At 45.9% G+C, this 15,353-nt stretch overlaps 1 protein-coding gene across 3 annotated transcripts in view; it reads left to right on the top strand.

Moving 5' to 3' along the window:
- Positions 1-5,939: 5,939 nt before the first annotated feature.
- The window catches only part of LOC147105085 (solute carrier family 41 member 1-like), a 66,805-nt gene continuing 57,391 nt past the window's right edge, over positions 5,940-15,353 (top strand). The window contains exons 1-2 of one of the 3 annotated variants that reach the window (XM_086011162.1): positions 5,940-6,035; positions 6,699-7,501. In XM_086011162.1, the coding sequence (XP_085867288.1) occupies positions 7,016-7,501 (486 nt within the window). In that variant the 5' untranslated portion in view covers positions 5,940-6,035; positions 6,699-7,015. Of the gene's footprint in view, positions 6,059-6,085; positions 6,234-6,698; positions 7,502-15,353 lie in introns of those variants that run through there. The other 2 variants (XM_086011161.1, XM_086011163.1) reach the window with 2 other exon arrangements.

Raw genomic sequence — 15,353 nt, 5'->3', positions numbered from 1 at the left:
TCCTTCCTCTACTCCCCCACATGACCATCCAGAGCCCCCGTCCCCACTGTGGAGGAGGAAGAGGCTGTGCAGCCAGACTCCTCAGAGGAAGCTCCAACCTCTGAGGGTGCAGTGTCAGCAGAAGTAAGCGCACCCAGCACCAGCGCAGACACTCACACCTCGGGGGGACCTTCGGGACAGAGAGTAGTGTTGTCACCTGGTGTTTCGCAGCTCACGAGTGAGCCTCAGCAGATTCTGGAGACAGGGACAACAGTGGAGAGTCCTCGTCGGAGGGTGCAGGACTTTGCCAGCTCAGCTCAGCAGCGCTGCATGTCGAACCTCTGCCTCTGGGTCCATCCGCAAGAGAAGAGGTGATGGATCTCCATGCACAGATGCAGGAGTCTCTGACAGGTTTTGTCTCCAGGGTCGCTGCGAGTGTGGAGCGAATGGAGGAGTCCATAGCGACCATGAGCAGAGCCTTTGTGGAGTCATTGGCGCATAAATGCATCACCATGGAAAGGTTGGCAACCTCCATGGAGGAGATAACTCGCCAGGGTACAGAAAACATGGTGAGTGCTCATAAGAGAATGACATCTCTTGAGGAGCGTTGGCCATCTGTTGAACAGAGAAACCAGACCTTCATAGAAGTCCTTCTGAGTAGGACTGCCAGTGCAGATACGGGTCCCCATGGCCCCCTAAAGCGCAGCAAGGTGCTCTCAAGCCAGTTCCACGCGCTGGCCCCTTCTGGCCTGTGCAGCTTCAGGTGAGTGAGCAGCAGCCTGGTGCTCCTGGTGCTCATCCTGCTGTTCCTGGTTCTGCTGCTGCCGCCTCTGCTGCTGGAGATCCTCTAATGGCAAGAAGGGAAGGAAAAAAAGGCGTCCCATACTTCTGGTAGATGCCTCCGCTGAGGAAGCGCTGAGTGAGCGTGCCGAGCGTTGCTTCCCAAGAGATCACATTGGAGAAGTGTGTGAGGCTCCAACCTTCCACAGCTGTGCCTAAGCCTTGAAGAAGTAGCCCCAAGCCTGCAACAACAAGGTCCTTCAACATACAAATGCTGTCCCTTTAAATCGCAGCTTTCCCGAGTGACCTGCAGCTGAGAGCAAGCAAGCTGGCAAGCTTCACGCCAGGTTTCATCAGCGGGGTTCCCCGCAGGCGTGTTTAGCATGGGGAACCCCTGAAAATCAAAAGGGCACCCTAAAATGGCATTAAACATGCCAATAATTGGTGATCAGGGTCCCGACGGCCAGTCCCGCCAGCGGTGGGCGGGACTGAATTGGCTCGCGGAGAAACGGCGGTCTGAAAGTCAGACGGGGTGGGGAATCAGGGGAGGGGGGGGTCGCGACCCCCTATTTCGGTGATTTTCAGCCCCCGCCCGCCTGTAAAGCCGCCCGATGGCTGGCAGAAAATCGGGGCCAATATTTCAGTGAGCGAGTGGACAATCTGAGTACAGGAGTAAAGAAGTCTTACTCCAACTATATAGGGCCTTGGTGAGACCACATCTGGAGTACTGTGTACAATTTTGGTCTCCTTACCAAAGGAAGGATATACTTGCCATAGAGAGAGTGCAACAAAGGTTCACGAGACTGATTCCTGGGATGGCGGGACTGTCGTATGAGAAGAAATTGAGTAAATTAGGCCTGTATTCTCTTGAATTCAGAAGAATGAGAGGGGATCTCATTGAAGCACACAAAATTATTACAGGGCTTGATAGGGTGGATGCTGGGAGAATGTTTCCCTTGGCTGGGGAGTCTAGAACCAGGGGCCACAGTCTCAAGATAAAGGGTAGGCCATTCAGGACTGAGATGAGAAGAAATGTCTTCACACAGAGGGTGGTGAACCTTTGGAATTCTCTACCCCAGAGGGCTGTGGAGGCTCAGTCATTGGGTATATTCAAAACAGAAGTCAATAGATTTCTGACTAGTAAGGGCATCAAGGGATATGGCAATAGGGCCGGTGAATGGAGTTGAGGCAGAAGATCAGCCATGATCTCATTGAATGGTGGAGCAGGCTCGAAGGGCCGAATGGCCTACTCCTGCTCCTATTTCTTATGTTCTTATGTTCTATGCAATGGACATCCTAGTGATCAGTCAATGGACATCCCAGTGATCACTCAAATGCAAATTAGATAGATTTCTTTCAGAAAATGATATTTTGGGACACAGTAATTGGAGACACGACATTTGGTAAGTGTAGCATGTTTGGCAGTAAAAATGTGACTTATGGATTAATAGTTCCCAAAGCTTTCCTCTACTGGGGGGTTTTTCTCATGCCATTTCTGGGTCTGCTGTAGACTAATTGATAGAGCTTGATCGCTATGATTGGTCGGCAACTCCATTATTATTGTATCGTGCAACTACGAACTAAATGAACCGTGGTCATTTTTCGTCCAGCAGTTCCTAACCATTGGAGAACACCTTCTGCCCGCTTTGCTTCTAGGTTTTGCTTATTGTTTTATGGTGAAATAATGCTGACACAGGAAAGCAATTTTAAAAAGTGGAAAAATTAGGTGGGAAAATATGAGAATTCAAATTTCTGCTTCAGTGTTTTTCTGTATTACTGGATGAACTTGGTGTATCTTTGTTCTGTAACTCAACCAGCCTGCAACCAACCAAAACCATGGGGGCACATTCTAATCTGATGTCTTGGTGTTAGTCAAACAATATTTTACAAAGAGGTTACAGTTTTGTTAAAACATTAGCAAGAAAGGAACATTAATGTGTTTGGTTAGTTGGTGGCCAGCAGTATGGAAACAAAGTCCAACTCAGGTTTCCTGCTCTGATTATTTACTATGCTGTAAGGGTGATTGCTGAACCCAAGTGACCTAAGTAGAACAATCTGTAGTTGGTCAGATTTAGATGTGAACAAAAATAATGATCTGTGCTTATTCAGGCATGCATCCTGTGCATGTACATACCAGTATTGTCCATGTCCTATTATTGCCTCATTTTGGCAAAGAGGGTCATTGTTTCACAATATCCATGCACAAGGCCATTTTGCTTGCCCTTGCCATTAGTTCCTGCTTTTGTGGTATAGGTAAAGGTGCTGTCTATGGCTGGAGCCACAGCCAGAAAGATGGGTATGGTGATTGCCATTTTATTTTTTAAATACCATAAGGGTACCTAATCCTTGGTGGTCTAGTATGGGAGTGTCCTGGTCCTTCTCATTCTAGTGATGGAATATGCATCTCAGCTCTTTCTACTAAACTGCAGAGATGAGAATGCATCTTTATTTCTTGCCAAGCACACAAGAGTATATGATACGTATACAGTATTGTATGCATACATTATATAAGGCTTGTGCATTCTCCTTAATATTACATTTATTTCCACAAGCATTGGCTTTCTTTTGTTAATTGAGAGTGAATATTACTTTTGTCTAATTTTGTTTTCCATGGGCTTCATGAAAATAAGGGGGGATGGTGGGGGTGGGGGAGATCCAGCAATGTAACCATAAAAATCAAACCTTTTTTTTCAACGTTAAGCCAAATTAAATTTTCTTTCAGTGGCCCTTTGGTACATTGGCCAAGTGGCCATTTGTTTGCCATTTCTCATGTGCGAGTCTAGGAAGTGAGACTATTTGACTGTAGGGAGCATTACAATCAAATCCAATCTCATCCAACATCCACATGCATTTAAAGTAGGGGCCACTCAATTGCAATGAAGAGTGGAACCTCTGGTTGATATTCCCTCCTATGGGAAGGGGAGCTGAGATCAATTGTAGGGCCACTGCTGAGATGGGCTAACCCAGCACAGGCCAGGGAATGAAATTGGGACGTCCTGGTCTCTATGGCTCAGTACAAAAACCAAATGGTGCACATACCAACTAGACTGCTCCTCACTCATTTGGAGTGAGATTCAATTAGCTCATTTTAAAATTGCCACTTATTTTGACAAACCTTTTACAAAAGAAGATTAAAATAAAAACAGAAAATGCTAAAACAAAAAAATCTCAGCAGGTCAGTCAGCATCTAACTCTGTTTTTCTCTCTCCACAGATGCTGCCAAACCTGCTGAGTATTTCCAGCATTTCCTGTTTTTATTTCAATTTCCAGCATCCGCAGTATTTTGACTTTTGTAAAAAAAAGTTTAAATGGATTACACAGGATATACAGCACAAAAACAGGCCTTTTGGCCCAACCAGTTTATGCTCCACTCAAGACTCCTCCCATCTTTCTTCATCTAACTCTGTCAACATAACCCTCTATTCTCTTCTCCCTCATATCCCTTATCTAACTGCCCCTTTATTGCGTCTATACTATTTGCTTCAACCACTCCCTGTGGTTGCGAGTTCCACATTCTCACCACTCTCTGGGTAAAGAAGTTTCTTCTGAATTCCCTATTTGATTTCTTGGTGACTATCTTATATTGATGGCCTCTAAGTTTTGTTCTTCCCCACAAGTGGAAACACTCTCACTGTATCCACTCTATCAAAACCTTTCATAATTTTTTAAGATTTTTGGTCACCCCCCGGACTTCTCTTTCCTCTGACCCAGCCTGTTCATCCTTTCCTGAGAGGTATACCCTTGCCTTTCTGGTATCACCCTTTGCAATCTGCCTAACTCTTTCCCATTATAAATCCCAATCCTAATATTCCCCCCATACAAAAACAGAAAATGCTGGAAATGCTCAGCAGGTCAGGCAGCATCTGTGAAGAAAAAAGAAAGACTTGCATTTATATTCACAACCACCGGACGTCTCAAAGCGCTTTGCAGTCAATGCAATACTTTTGAAGTGGAGTCATTGTTATAATTTGGGAAACGCGGCAGCCAATTTGCACAAAGCAAACTCCCACAAACAGCAATGTGATAATGACCAGATAATCTGCTTTTGTTATGTTGGTTGAGGGATAAATATTGGCCAGGACACTGGGGAGCAGACAGGGCCTCAGTTTAACATCTCATCCGAAAGACAGCATCTCCAATAGTGCAGCGCTCCCTCAGACACTGCACTGGGAGTGTCAGCCTAGATTTTTGTGCTCAAGTCCCTGGAGTGGGATTGGAACCCAGAACCATTACTGACTCAGAGACTGATACCTGGGATGGCAGGAATGACGTATGAGGAGAGATTGGGTCGATTGGGCTTATACTCGCTGGAGTTTAGAAGAATGAGAGGGGATCTCATTGAAACTTATAAAATTCTAACAGGACTAGACAAACTAGATGCAGGAAGGATGTTCCCGATGGCGGGGGAGTCCAGAACCAGGGGTCACAGTCTAAGGATAAGGGGTAAGCCATTTAGGACTGAGATGAGGAGGAATTTCTTCACCCAGAGAGTGGCGAACCTGTGGAATTCTCTACCACAGAAGGCAGTTGAGACCAATTCATTAAATATATTCAAGAAGGAGTTAGATATGTTTCTTAAGGCTAAAGGGATCAAGGGATATGGGGAGAAAGCAGGGACAGGGTACTGAATTTGGATGATCAGCCATGATCTCATTGAATGGCGGAGCAGGCTCGAGGGGCCGAATGGCCTACTCCTGCTCCTATCTTCTATGTTTCTATGTTTCTAAGTGTGCTGCCAACTCAGCCACAGCTGACAGCTAAGACAGAGAGAGAGTTAACGTTTCAGGTCCATGATCTTTCCTCAGAACTGATTCTTTCAGCATGCGCAGTATTTTGCTTTTTGCACTAATATTCCCCCATCCTCCTCTTGCTTGGGTGATAGTCCCACAAGCTGAGCCAGGAAGGGGGTGCGGGGGGGGGGAAACATGAATGAATTGGATACACGTTTTGGATACAGAAGAGCTCCGCTCCTCTGTGACGTGAATGGGGGTGGGAAGTCGCCTTTTCCACGAGGCGCGGCCTTGATTGGTCGGCGCGGCTGTCAATCAGGGGCGCGCGGCGTGCCAGCGGCGCCCGCGGCTTGTGATTGGCGGGTGATGATGTCATTCAGGGCGCTGGGTGGGCGGGGCCGGGGGATTGAAGGCTGCTGGAATGCGGCGGCGGAGGAGGAGTGAGGGAGGAGGAGGTTCGCTTTGGTAAGATTTGCAAATGGGAGTCGATTGAAGCTGGGGGCCTGTTGCAGTCGCTGCGGTTAATGAGTTACCGGCCGCCATCAGGTAACACTTGAACCGAATAAAAGGTGAGGAGGGGGGAAAAGAGCGAGGTGTCTTCCCCACCCCTGGGCAAGGAGAGAAAAGCTAAAAAAGGAAGGAAGAGAGAGAGAGAGAGACACACACACACAACACAGAGAGAGAGAGAGAGAGAGAGAGGAGACTGCAGGCTGCACTCGTCCGCTCAATCCTGCAGCTGACAGGGTAAAGCGGGGCTAAATTAATGTCTCTAGATCTCGCAAAGAGGGAACTTTGCAAAGTGTGTGAGAACTGTTGAGAAAAACCATTTGACAAGATTCTCTAAATGTGATCCCGAGGAAGTCTTTTTGAAAGGGCACAGCAGAACTGACAGTTCAGCTACAATTGGGAGCTATGAGTCGATTTTCTTTTTTGCCCAGAGTTTCGTCAGTAGAGAATTATAAAGTTTTTTTTTAATCATTTTTTTTTTTTGGTCGCCACAATTTTTATTTTTTGCATCGGAGTGGGCGAAGTAAAACGTGGTGAAAATGCTGGCCGCCGGTTACATCAGTCACTTCCTGGCTCACAGTTGAGTGATCCGGCTGGTTTAAAACAAAATGCAAAAAAAAAGTCCCAAGTTCGCCCCCTTCTCTGTCTCCAAAGATGGGATTTTTTAATGAGGTTTTAATGTATCTCCTTTTCTATTCACAGAAGCGAACTTCTTGTATCCATTTCTCACGTCAGACCGACTCACTGGAAGAGCCGCTCGCCTTGACTGTTTCCGTTATTAAAATTGTTTTTGCCACGTCCTGAGAAGGTGCCACATTTCCTTCATGAAGGTGGTCTTGTGGAATGGCATCGAATCCTGAAGGAAATACAGTTCTACCAATTCCAGCTGGGAACTAGAAGCTGAAAAGGATCTTATCACCTAAATCTTACAGTTCAGTTTGCAAAAAAAAAACCTACAAGGAGCTAGCTTACCTTTTTTATTTTTTTTGGGGGGGGGGGCAGACATTTATAAGCTTTTAATGTTTGAAACAGATCAAGAGGAAAGAAACCGAGGAGACACATTATGGTATCCCGAAGATTGTGAATACGCAATGTCTAACTCCAGGGAACAGAAAGAGGTTGGCCCACATAACCATGCCAATGGAAATGTCTACCCTATTGATGCCAGCTTGGATGAATTTACCATTTCTATAACTCCTAGTTCCTCCAAGGAGCTGGTGGAGACAGAAAGCTCAGACTATTTAACAGAGGAGAAAGAAGAGGGTGTAAGGGTGGAGGCTGTAGTGAGAGACTCCTGTGCCAATGCCAAGGGTTTGAGGGAGGAAGATGCCCTTCTGGAGAATGGCAGTCAGAGTATCGACAGTGATGATATCAGCAGCAACCCAAGTCGGGGTCCCGATTTGCTTAAAGAGACCTCTTTCTCTATAGGACTGCAGGTTGTGTTCCCATTCCTGCTGGCAGGCTTTGGGACAGTGGCAGCTGGAATGGTCTTGGATATTGTACAGGTAAGTGTGTGCATGTTTGTTTGTTTCTGAGCGGGTCTGTACACTTGCCACCAAGCAGTCTCCCCAGACCAATGATTGCAGGTAGAGGACCCAAGTCTTCCCCAAACCGGTTCTGAACCAGCCGCAGGAAGATGGATGAAAGCAGCAGGACTCCCTCTCCCAGAGCGGGAAGTAAAGGTCCTCTACTTAGAACCTCCACCAAGAGTGACAGCTTGGCAGTGTGTGAAATCTTGGCAGCAGACCACCCTACCACTCTGTACATTTGGAGCACTGCAGTGCCCACTTAACTTTTTTTTCCCCCCTGAAGAAAATGTTGTAATTTCTTCTTTAAAGTTTGCTTTGTGTTTCCCATAAAATGACTGTATAGCTTTGAAACTGATTCTCTTTAAAATGGAAATAAGTAGAGTGCACATGACCTGCATAAAAATGGCTCCAAATTTACTTGTGCAATGTATAAACCCCCTTGAGAAGAAAAAGCTGCCTCGTGTGACTTGTACTTGCATAATCCACCAGAAACGCTAAGTGTAATCTTTGTGCACGTGTAATATTCAGTGGCAACTGTGAAATATCGCATTTGTTCCTTTTTTGTGGGGAAGAAACAATTCGGTGGCAAGTTTCTCCATCATTCTCATGGGATAAATGATTTGTTCTAGCTTTCAATTCAGTGTCTTCTACAAAACCTTGATATTTGCTTTGTAATATTTGTTTGACGTTTTACTATACCACTTAATTCCGGCCCAAAGTAATGATCAGTAGCATTAGATCCACTCTCGCAGAGGAATTTACAGGAAATTTTATTTTTCGTTCCTCCTTCACCCCCCCCCTGTTTTTATTTAAATGTGATTTTGAATTAATTAGTGTTGGCATAAATATTTTTGAAGCTGGCTGACTGTCAGTGTTCTTTTAGAATATTGGCTTGGACGTGCTGTTTAACACTTTTCTCCTTAGACTCCTGTTCAGTTTGTTCCTTTTTGTAGTATGGGGAGGGGGGAACATCTTGTTTGAGTATTGGCAATCTGCCATAATTGGACTGCCTAATGGGGGAAATCGCTTCAACAGCAGTCTGCAATACCACTGTGGGCATAACTTAGTAGTGGCACTCGCACCGTGATACGTGCGTTACCTAGGTGTCTTAACTCTACAACTGAAGGGTTTCTCAGCCTGGATTGGCACATCTTGCAATTTGAATACAACAGCAGGGAACGATGCCACACTACTTGTAGAGAATCGCCCTCCAGTTTGTGTTGACTGTGAAATAACTTGCATTACCAATACTCAATGCTCGGAGAAGATTTTTTAAAAAACGGGGGTGGGGGGTGAGAGGGGAGGAACGTAAAGTAAAATTTCCCATAAATTCCTCTGCGAGAGTGGATCTAATGCTACTGATAATTTCTTTGGGCCTGAATTAAGTGGTATAGTAAAAGGACAAACAAATATTACAAAGCAAATATCATTTAAAGTTATAGAGGAAAATATCCATTGAGGCTTAGAGCCTGGTGGGCGAAAATATCATACATTATCTTTTAACCTTTGTGTTTGCTTAGCAGAGCTCTGAGAACGTTTCTGTTAAATCTAGCATTTTTGCCAGTTTGCCGTTTATAAATAATGACTAGAGAGGCAAGATGTTATTTGTTCATTTTCCGTGTGCTCATGAAAACTATAACGTAGAGTAATGCTTTCCTTGCCTAATTTCAACTTACTGAATAAAGGGAGAATTAAAACAAAGCATTGGTCGAGATTAATTCTGGATTGACATTCTCAGTGGCTTGTAGCCTACAGGCAGAAAATGCACCCAGTTCTGTTCTTTTGGCTGTATTCATTGATGTATTTCTATTGCACTGTCAGCTGTGGCTCAATTGGTAGCATTCTTGCTTCCTGAGTCAGAAGGTTGTGGCTTCAAGTCCCACTCCAGAGACTTGAGCACAAAAATCTAGGCTGACACTCCAGTGCAGTGCTGAGGGAGCGTTGCACTGTCTGAGGTACCGTCTTTCAGATGAGACGTTAAACCGAGGCCCCGTCTGCGCTCTCAGGTGGGCGCAAAAGGTCCCATGGCACTATTTCGAAGAAGAGCAAAGGAGTTATCCCTGGTGTCCTGGCCACTATTTATCCCTCAATCAACATCACTTAAAAAAAAAACAGATTACCTGGTCATTATCACATTGCTGTTTGTGGGAGCTTACTGTGTGCAAATTGGCTGCTGCATTTCCTACATTACAACAGTGACTACACTTCAAAAGTACTTCATTGGCTGTGAAGTGCTTTGGGACGTCCTGAGCTCATGAGAGGCGCTATATAAATGCAAGGCTTCAAGAAGACATAGGCTGGTGAAATGGGCGGACATGTGGCAGGTGAACTTTAATGCAGAAAAGTGCGAAGTGATACATTTTGGTAGGAAGAATGCGGAGAGGAAATATAAACTAAAGGGTACAGTCCTAAAGGGGGTGCATGAACCGAGAGACCTGGGGGTATATGTGCACAAATTGTTGAAGGTGGCAGGACAGGCTGAGAAAATGATTTAAAAAGCCTATGGGATACTGGGCTTTATAAATAGAGGCATCGAGTACAAAAGCAAGGAAGTTATGATGAACCTTTATAAAACATTGGTTCGGCCACAACTGGAGTATTGTGTCCAATTCTGGGAAGTGAAGGCCTTAGAGAGGGTGCAGAAAGGATTTACGAGAATGATTCCAGGGATGAGGGACTTCAGTTATGTGGATAGACTGGAGGAGCTGGGGTTGTTCTCCTTGGAGCAGAGAAGATTGAGAGGAGATTTGATAGAGGTATTCAAAATCATGAGGTGTCCAGACACAGTAGATAGAGAGAAACTGTTCCCATTGGCGGAAGGGTCGAGAACCAGAGGACACAAATTTAAGGTGATTGGCAAAAGAACCAAAGGCGACATGAGGAAAAACTTTTTTACGCAGCGAGTGGTTAGGATCTGGGATGCACTGCCTGAAAGGGTGGCGGAGGCAGACTCAATCGTGGCTTTCAAAAGGGAGTTGGATAAGTACCTGAAGGAAAATAAATTGCAGGGCTACGGGGAAAGGGCAGGGGAGTGGGACTAGCTGAAGTGCTCTTAAAGTCATAGAGTTGTACAGCACAGAAAAAGGCCCATCGTGTCCGAGCCGGCCATCAAGCCCCGTCTATTCTAATCCCATTTTCCAGCACTTGGTCCATAGCTTTGTATGCTATGGCGTTTCAAATGCTCATCTAAATGCTTCTTGAATGTTGTGAGGGTTCCTGCCTCTACCACCCTTTCAGGCAGTGAGTTCCAGATTCCAACCACCCTCTGGGTGAAAAAGTTTTTCCTCAAATCCCCTCTAAACCTCCTGCCCCTTACCTTGAAACTATGCCCCCTGGTTATTGACCGCTCCACCAAGGGGAAAAGTTCCTTTCTATCTACCCTATCTATGCCCCTCATAATTTTGTGCCCCTCATAATTTTGTACACCTCAATCAGGTCCCCCCTCAGCCTTCTCTGCTCTAAGGAAAACAACCCCAGCCTGTCCAGTCTCTCTTCATAGCTGAAGCACTCCAGCCCAGGTAAAATCCTGGTGAATCTCCTCTGCACCCTTTCCAATGCAATCACATCCCTCCTGTAGTGTGGCGACCAGAACTGCACACAGTATTCTAGCTGCGGCCTAACTAGCATTTTGTACAACTCCATCATAACCTCCCTGCTCTTATAATCTATGCCTTGGCTAATGAAGGCAAGTATCCCATATGCCTTTTTAACCACCTTACCTACCTGTCCTGCTGCCTTCAGGGATCTATGTACATGTACACCAAGGTCCCTCTGATCCTCTGTCCTTCCTAGGGTCCTACCATTCATTGTGTATTCCCTTGCTTTGTTAGTCCTTCCAAAATGCATCACCTCTCACTTTTCAGGGTTAAATTGCATTTGCCACTGTTCTGCCCATCTAACCAACCCGTCTATATCGTCCTGTAGCCTGAGGCTTCCCTCCTCGCTATTTACCACTCCACCAATTTTCGTGTCATCTGGGAACTTACTGATCATACCTCCTACATTCATATCTAAATCATTAATGTACACTACAAACAGCAAAGGACCCAGCACCGATCCCTGCGGTACACCACTGGTCACAGGCTTCCAGTCACAAAAGCAACCTTCGACCATCACCCTCTGCCTCCTGCCACTAAGAAAAGTTTGGATCCACTGTGCAAAATTGTCCTGGATCCCATGGGCTCTTACCTTCTTGATCAGTCTCCCATGCGGGACTTTGTCAAAAGCCTTACTGAAGTCCATGTAGACTACATCAACTGCACTACCCTCATCTGCACACCTAGTCACCCCCTTGAAAAATTCAATCAAATTGGTTAGACATGATCTCCCCCCTGACACAGCCATGCTGACTATCCTTGATTAATCCTTGCCTCTCCAAGTGGAGACTAATTGTCAGAATTTTTTCCAATAATTTCCCTACCACTGATGTTAGGCTCACTGGCCTGTAATTCCCTGGTTTATCCCTACTACCCTTCTTGAACAATGGTACTACGTTAGCTGTCCTCCAGTCCTCTGGCACCTCCCCTGTGGCCAGAGAGGATCTGAAAATTTGTGTCAGAGCCCCTGCAGTCTCCTCCCTTGCCCCACGCAACAGCCTGGGATACATCTCGTCTGGGCCTGGGGATTTATCCACTTTTAAGCCCGCTGGAACTGCTAGTACCTCTTCCCTCTCAATACTAATTTGTTCAAGTATATCACAATCCCCTTGCCTGATTTCTATGCTTACATCGTCCTTCTCCATAGTGAACACATGCAAAATATTCATTTAAAACCTCACCTACATCTTCCGGCTCTACACACAGATTGCCACTTTGGTCCCTAATGGGCCCTACTCTTTCCCTGGTTATCCAAGGTTATTGCAGAGAGCCGGCATAGGCTCGACGGGCCGAATGGCCTCCTGTGTTAGAATCATAGAATTGTTACAATTGTTGCAGGTGCAGCAGGCGGTTAAGAAGGCAAATGGTATGTTGGCCTTCGTAGCGAGAGGGTTTGAGTACAGGAACAAGGATGTCTTGCTGCAGTTGTACAGGGCCTTGGTGAGGCCACATCTTGAGTATTGTGTGCAGTTTTGGTCGCCTTAGCTGAGGAAGGATGTTCTTGCCATGGAAGGAGTTCAGCGAGGATTCACCAGGCTGATACCTGGGATGTTAGGAATGACTTATGAGGAGAGATTGGGACAATTGGGCTTGTACTCGCTGGAATTTAGAAGAATGAGAGGGGATCTTATTGAAACTTATAAAAATTCTGACAGGACTGGACAGACTAGATGCAGGAAGGATGTTCCCGATGGTCGGGGAGTCCAGAACCAGGGGTCACAGGATAATGGGTAGGCCATTTAGGACAGAGATGAGGAGGAATTTCTTCACCCAGAGAGTGGTGAACCTGTGGAATTCTCTACCACAGAAGGCAGTAGAGGCCAATTCATTAAATATATTCAAGAAGGAGTTGGATATATTTCTTAAGGCTAAAGGGATCCAGGGGTATGGGGAGAAAGCAGGGACCGGGTACTGAAATTGGATGATCAGCCATGATCGCATTGAATGGCGGAGCAGGCTCGAGGGGCCGAATGGCCTACTCCTGCTCCTATCTTCTATGTTTCTATGTAAGTCTTGTTTTTATTATGGGCAGCACGCTGGACTATAAACAAGGGGCCAGAAATTGCTGGGAAGTCGCGCCATAATGACGTATTAACGTCATACGCATTATTTGCTCATTTTAAACAATCCCATCAGTTCACGGTGCAAATATAGTGCAATGTTTATGGTGAGCTTAAAAGTCCAATAAATGGCATGCACCGCCAAACCTGCCATTTGAAGCGATTGCAGGCCCAGAGGTGGTTTCACGGTGCAGCTGGTGGGAAAATGCTCACGCCGTCAATTAGAAAGCGCTTCCATCATGTGGTAAAACTGCTTGTGTCTTTAATTCGCCCTTTTTATAGTGCCAATTGTTTGTAAGCCAAGTTCACAGCTTCACAAATTTCTAGCTACAGATTCCACCTCCCCAAAGTCAGAAGGTGGGCCTGTATGGGCATCACGAGAGCTCAACTGGCTGTAGGCAGGACCCAATGGTGCCCCTCAACGCCCAGTACCACCACCAGAGTCTGCCCGCACTTTGCCTTCCAGCAGCGTGGGCAGCCACTACCTGCGCCAACCATTGGCTAGACCGCAGTTAGAATACTATGTCTAGTTTTGAGCGCCCTAACGTAAGAAGGGTGTTAAGGACATGGGGCACATGTAGCAGGTGTGACCAGTAATGAAAGGCTTTCGTTATGGGGAGAGGCTGGAGAAACAGTTTTTTTTTCTTTTAGTAGAGCAGAGCAAACAAAGAGAAGATCTAATCGAGGTGTTCAAAATTATCAGGGCTTTCGTTGACGTAAGTCAGGAAAACCTGTTCCCATTGGCCGATGAGTCGGTAGGTAGCAGACAGAAATTTATGATGATCATCAGAAGAATGAGGGGAGAAGTTAAGAGATTTTTTTTTAATGCAGCAAGTTGTTGGGATATTGAGTAATGGCAGCAGGACAGTATAAGCAATAGCATTTAAGAAAAAAGAAAGACTTGGATTTCTATAGCGCATTTCATGACCACTGGATGTCCCAAAGCTCTTTACAGCCAATTAAGTACTTTTTTGGAGTGTAGTCACTGTTGTAATGTAGGAAACATGGCACCCAATTTTCATACAGCAAGCTCCCGCAAACAGCAATGTGATAATGACCTGATAATCTGCTTTAGTGATGTTGATTGAGGGATAAATATATCCCCAGGACACCGGGGAGAATTCCCCTGCTCTTCTTCAAAATAGAGCCATGAGATCTTTTACATCCACCTGAGAGAGCAGACGGGGCCTCGGTTTAACATCTCATCCGAAAGACGGCACCTCTGACAGTGCAGCACTCCCTCAGCACTGGGGGTGTCGGCCTAAATTTTTGTGCTCAAGTCTCTGGAGTGGAAGTTGAACCCACAACCTTCTGACTCCAAGGCGAGAGAGTGCTACCCACTGAGTCATGGCTGACGCATGAGGGAAGCGAATAAAAATTTTAAGGTATGGGAAAAGGGCTATGCTAAGTGCAAAGTTCTTTCAGAGAGAGGGCATGGGCGCAATGGGATGATTGGCCTCCTGTGCTGCAGGTTTCTCTGATCCTATATCCCCTGACGTGTGCACTGCAGGAGCACGAGCAACACCTTTTTGATATTGGAGCTACAACAACAACTTGTATTTATATAGCGCCTTTTAACGCGCGCTCTCTCTCTCTCACACACATAGTTGCTCAACTCACGAGACATAGAATCTCATAAATTTACAGCACAGAAGGAGGCCATTCAGCCCCTCGCGTACATGCCGGCCGAAAAAGAGCTATCCAGCCTAATTCCACTTTTCAGCTCTTGGTCCGTAGCCCTGTAGGTTACGGCACTTCAGGTGCACATCCAAGTACTTTTTAAATGTGATGAGGGTTTCTGCCTCTACCACCCTTTCAGGCAGTGAGTTCCAGACCCCCACCACCCTCTGGGTGAAAAAAGTTCTCCTCAACTCCCCTCTAATCCTTCTACCGATTACTTTAAATCTATGTCCCCTGGTTATTGACCTCTCTGCTAAGGGAAATAGGTCCCTCCTATCTACTCTAACTAGGCCCCTCATAATATTATACACCTCAATCAAGTTTCCCCTCAGCCTCCACTGTTCCAAAGAAAACAGTCATCAAATACATCCTTGAGAAACAATGAATACTCCTTCCGCTTTTGGCCCAGCTTCTCGTTAAGCTGACCTGAAATCTGGTCCCCTCATTAAGATGCCAGTGCTGGACCTCCATCGCCCTCGCTCATTCTAGTAA

This window comes from Somniosus microcephalus, chromosome 18 (assembly GCF_052327205.1).
Source record: "Somniosus microcephalus isolate GS21.2 chromosome 18, FLI_Smic_1.0, whole genome shotgun sequence".
Taxonomy (NCBI): domain Eukaryota; kingdom Metazoa; phylum Chordata; class Chondrichthyes; order Squaliformes; family Somniosidae; genus Somniosus; species Somniosus microcephalus.
The sequence above is the reverse complement of the archived record's forward strand: the minus strand, read 5'-3'. Positions and strand labels throughout refer to the sequence as shown.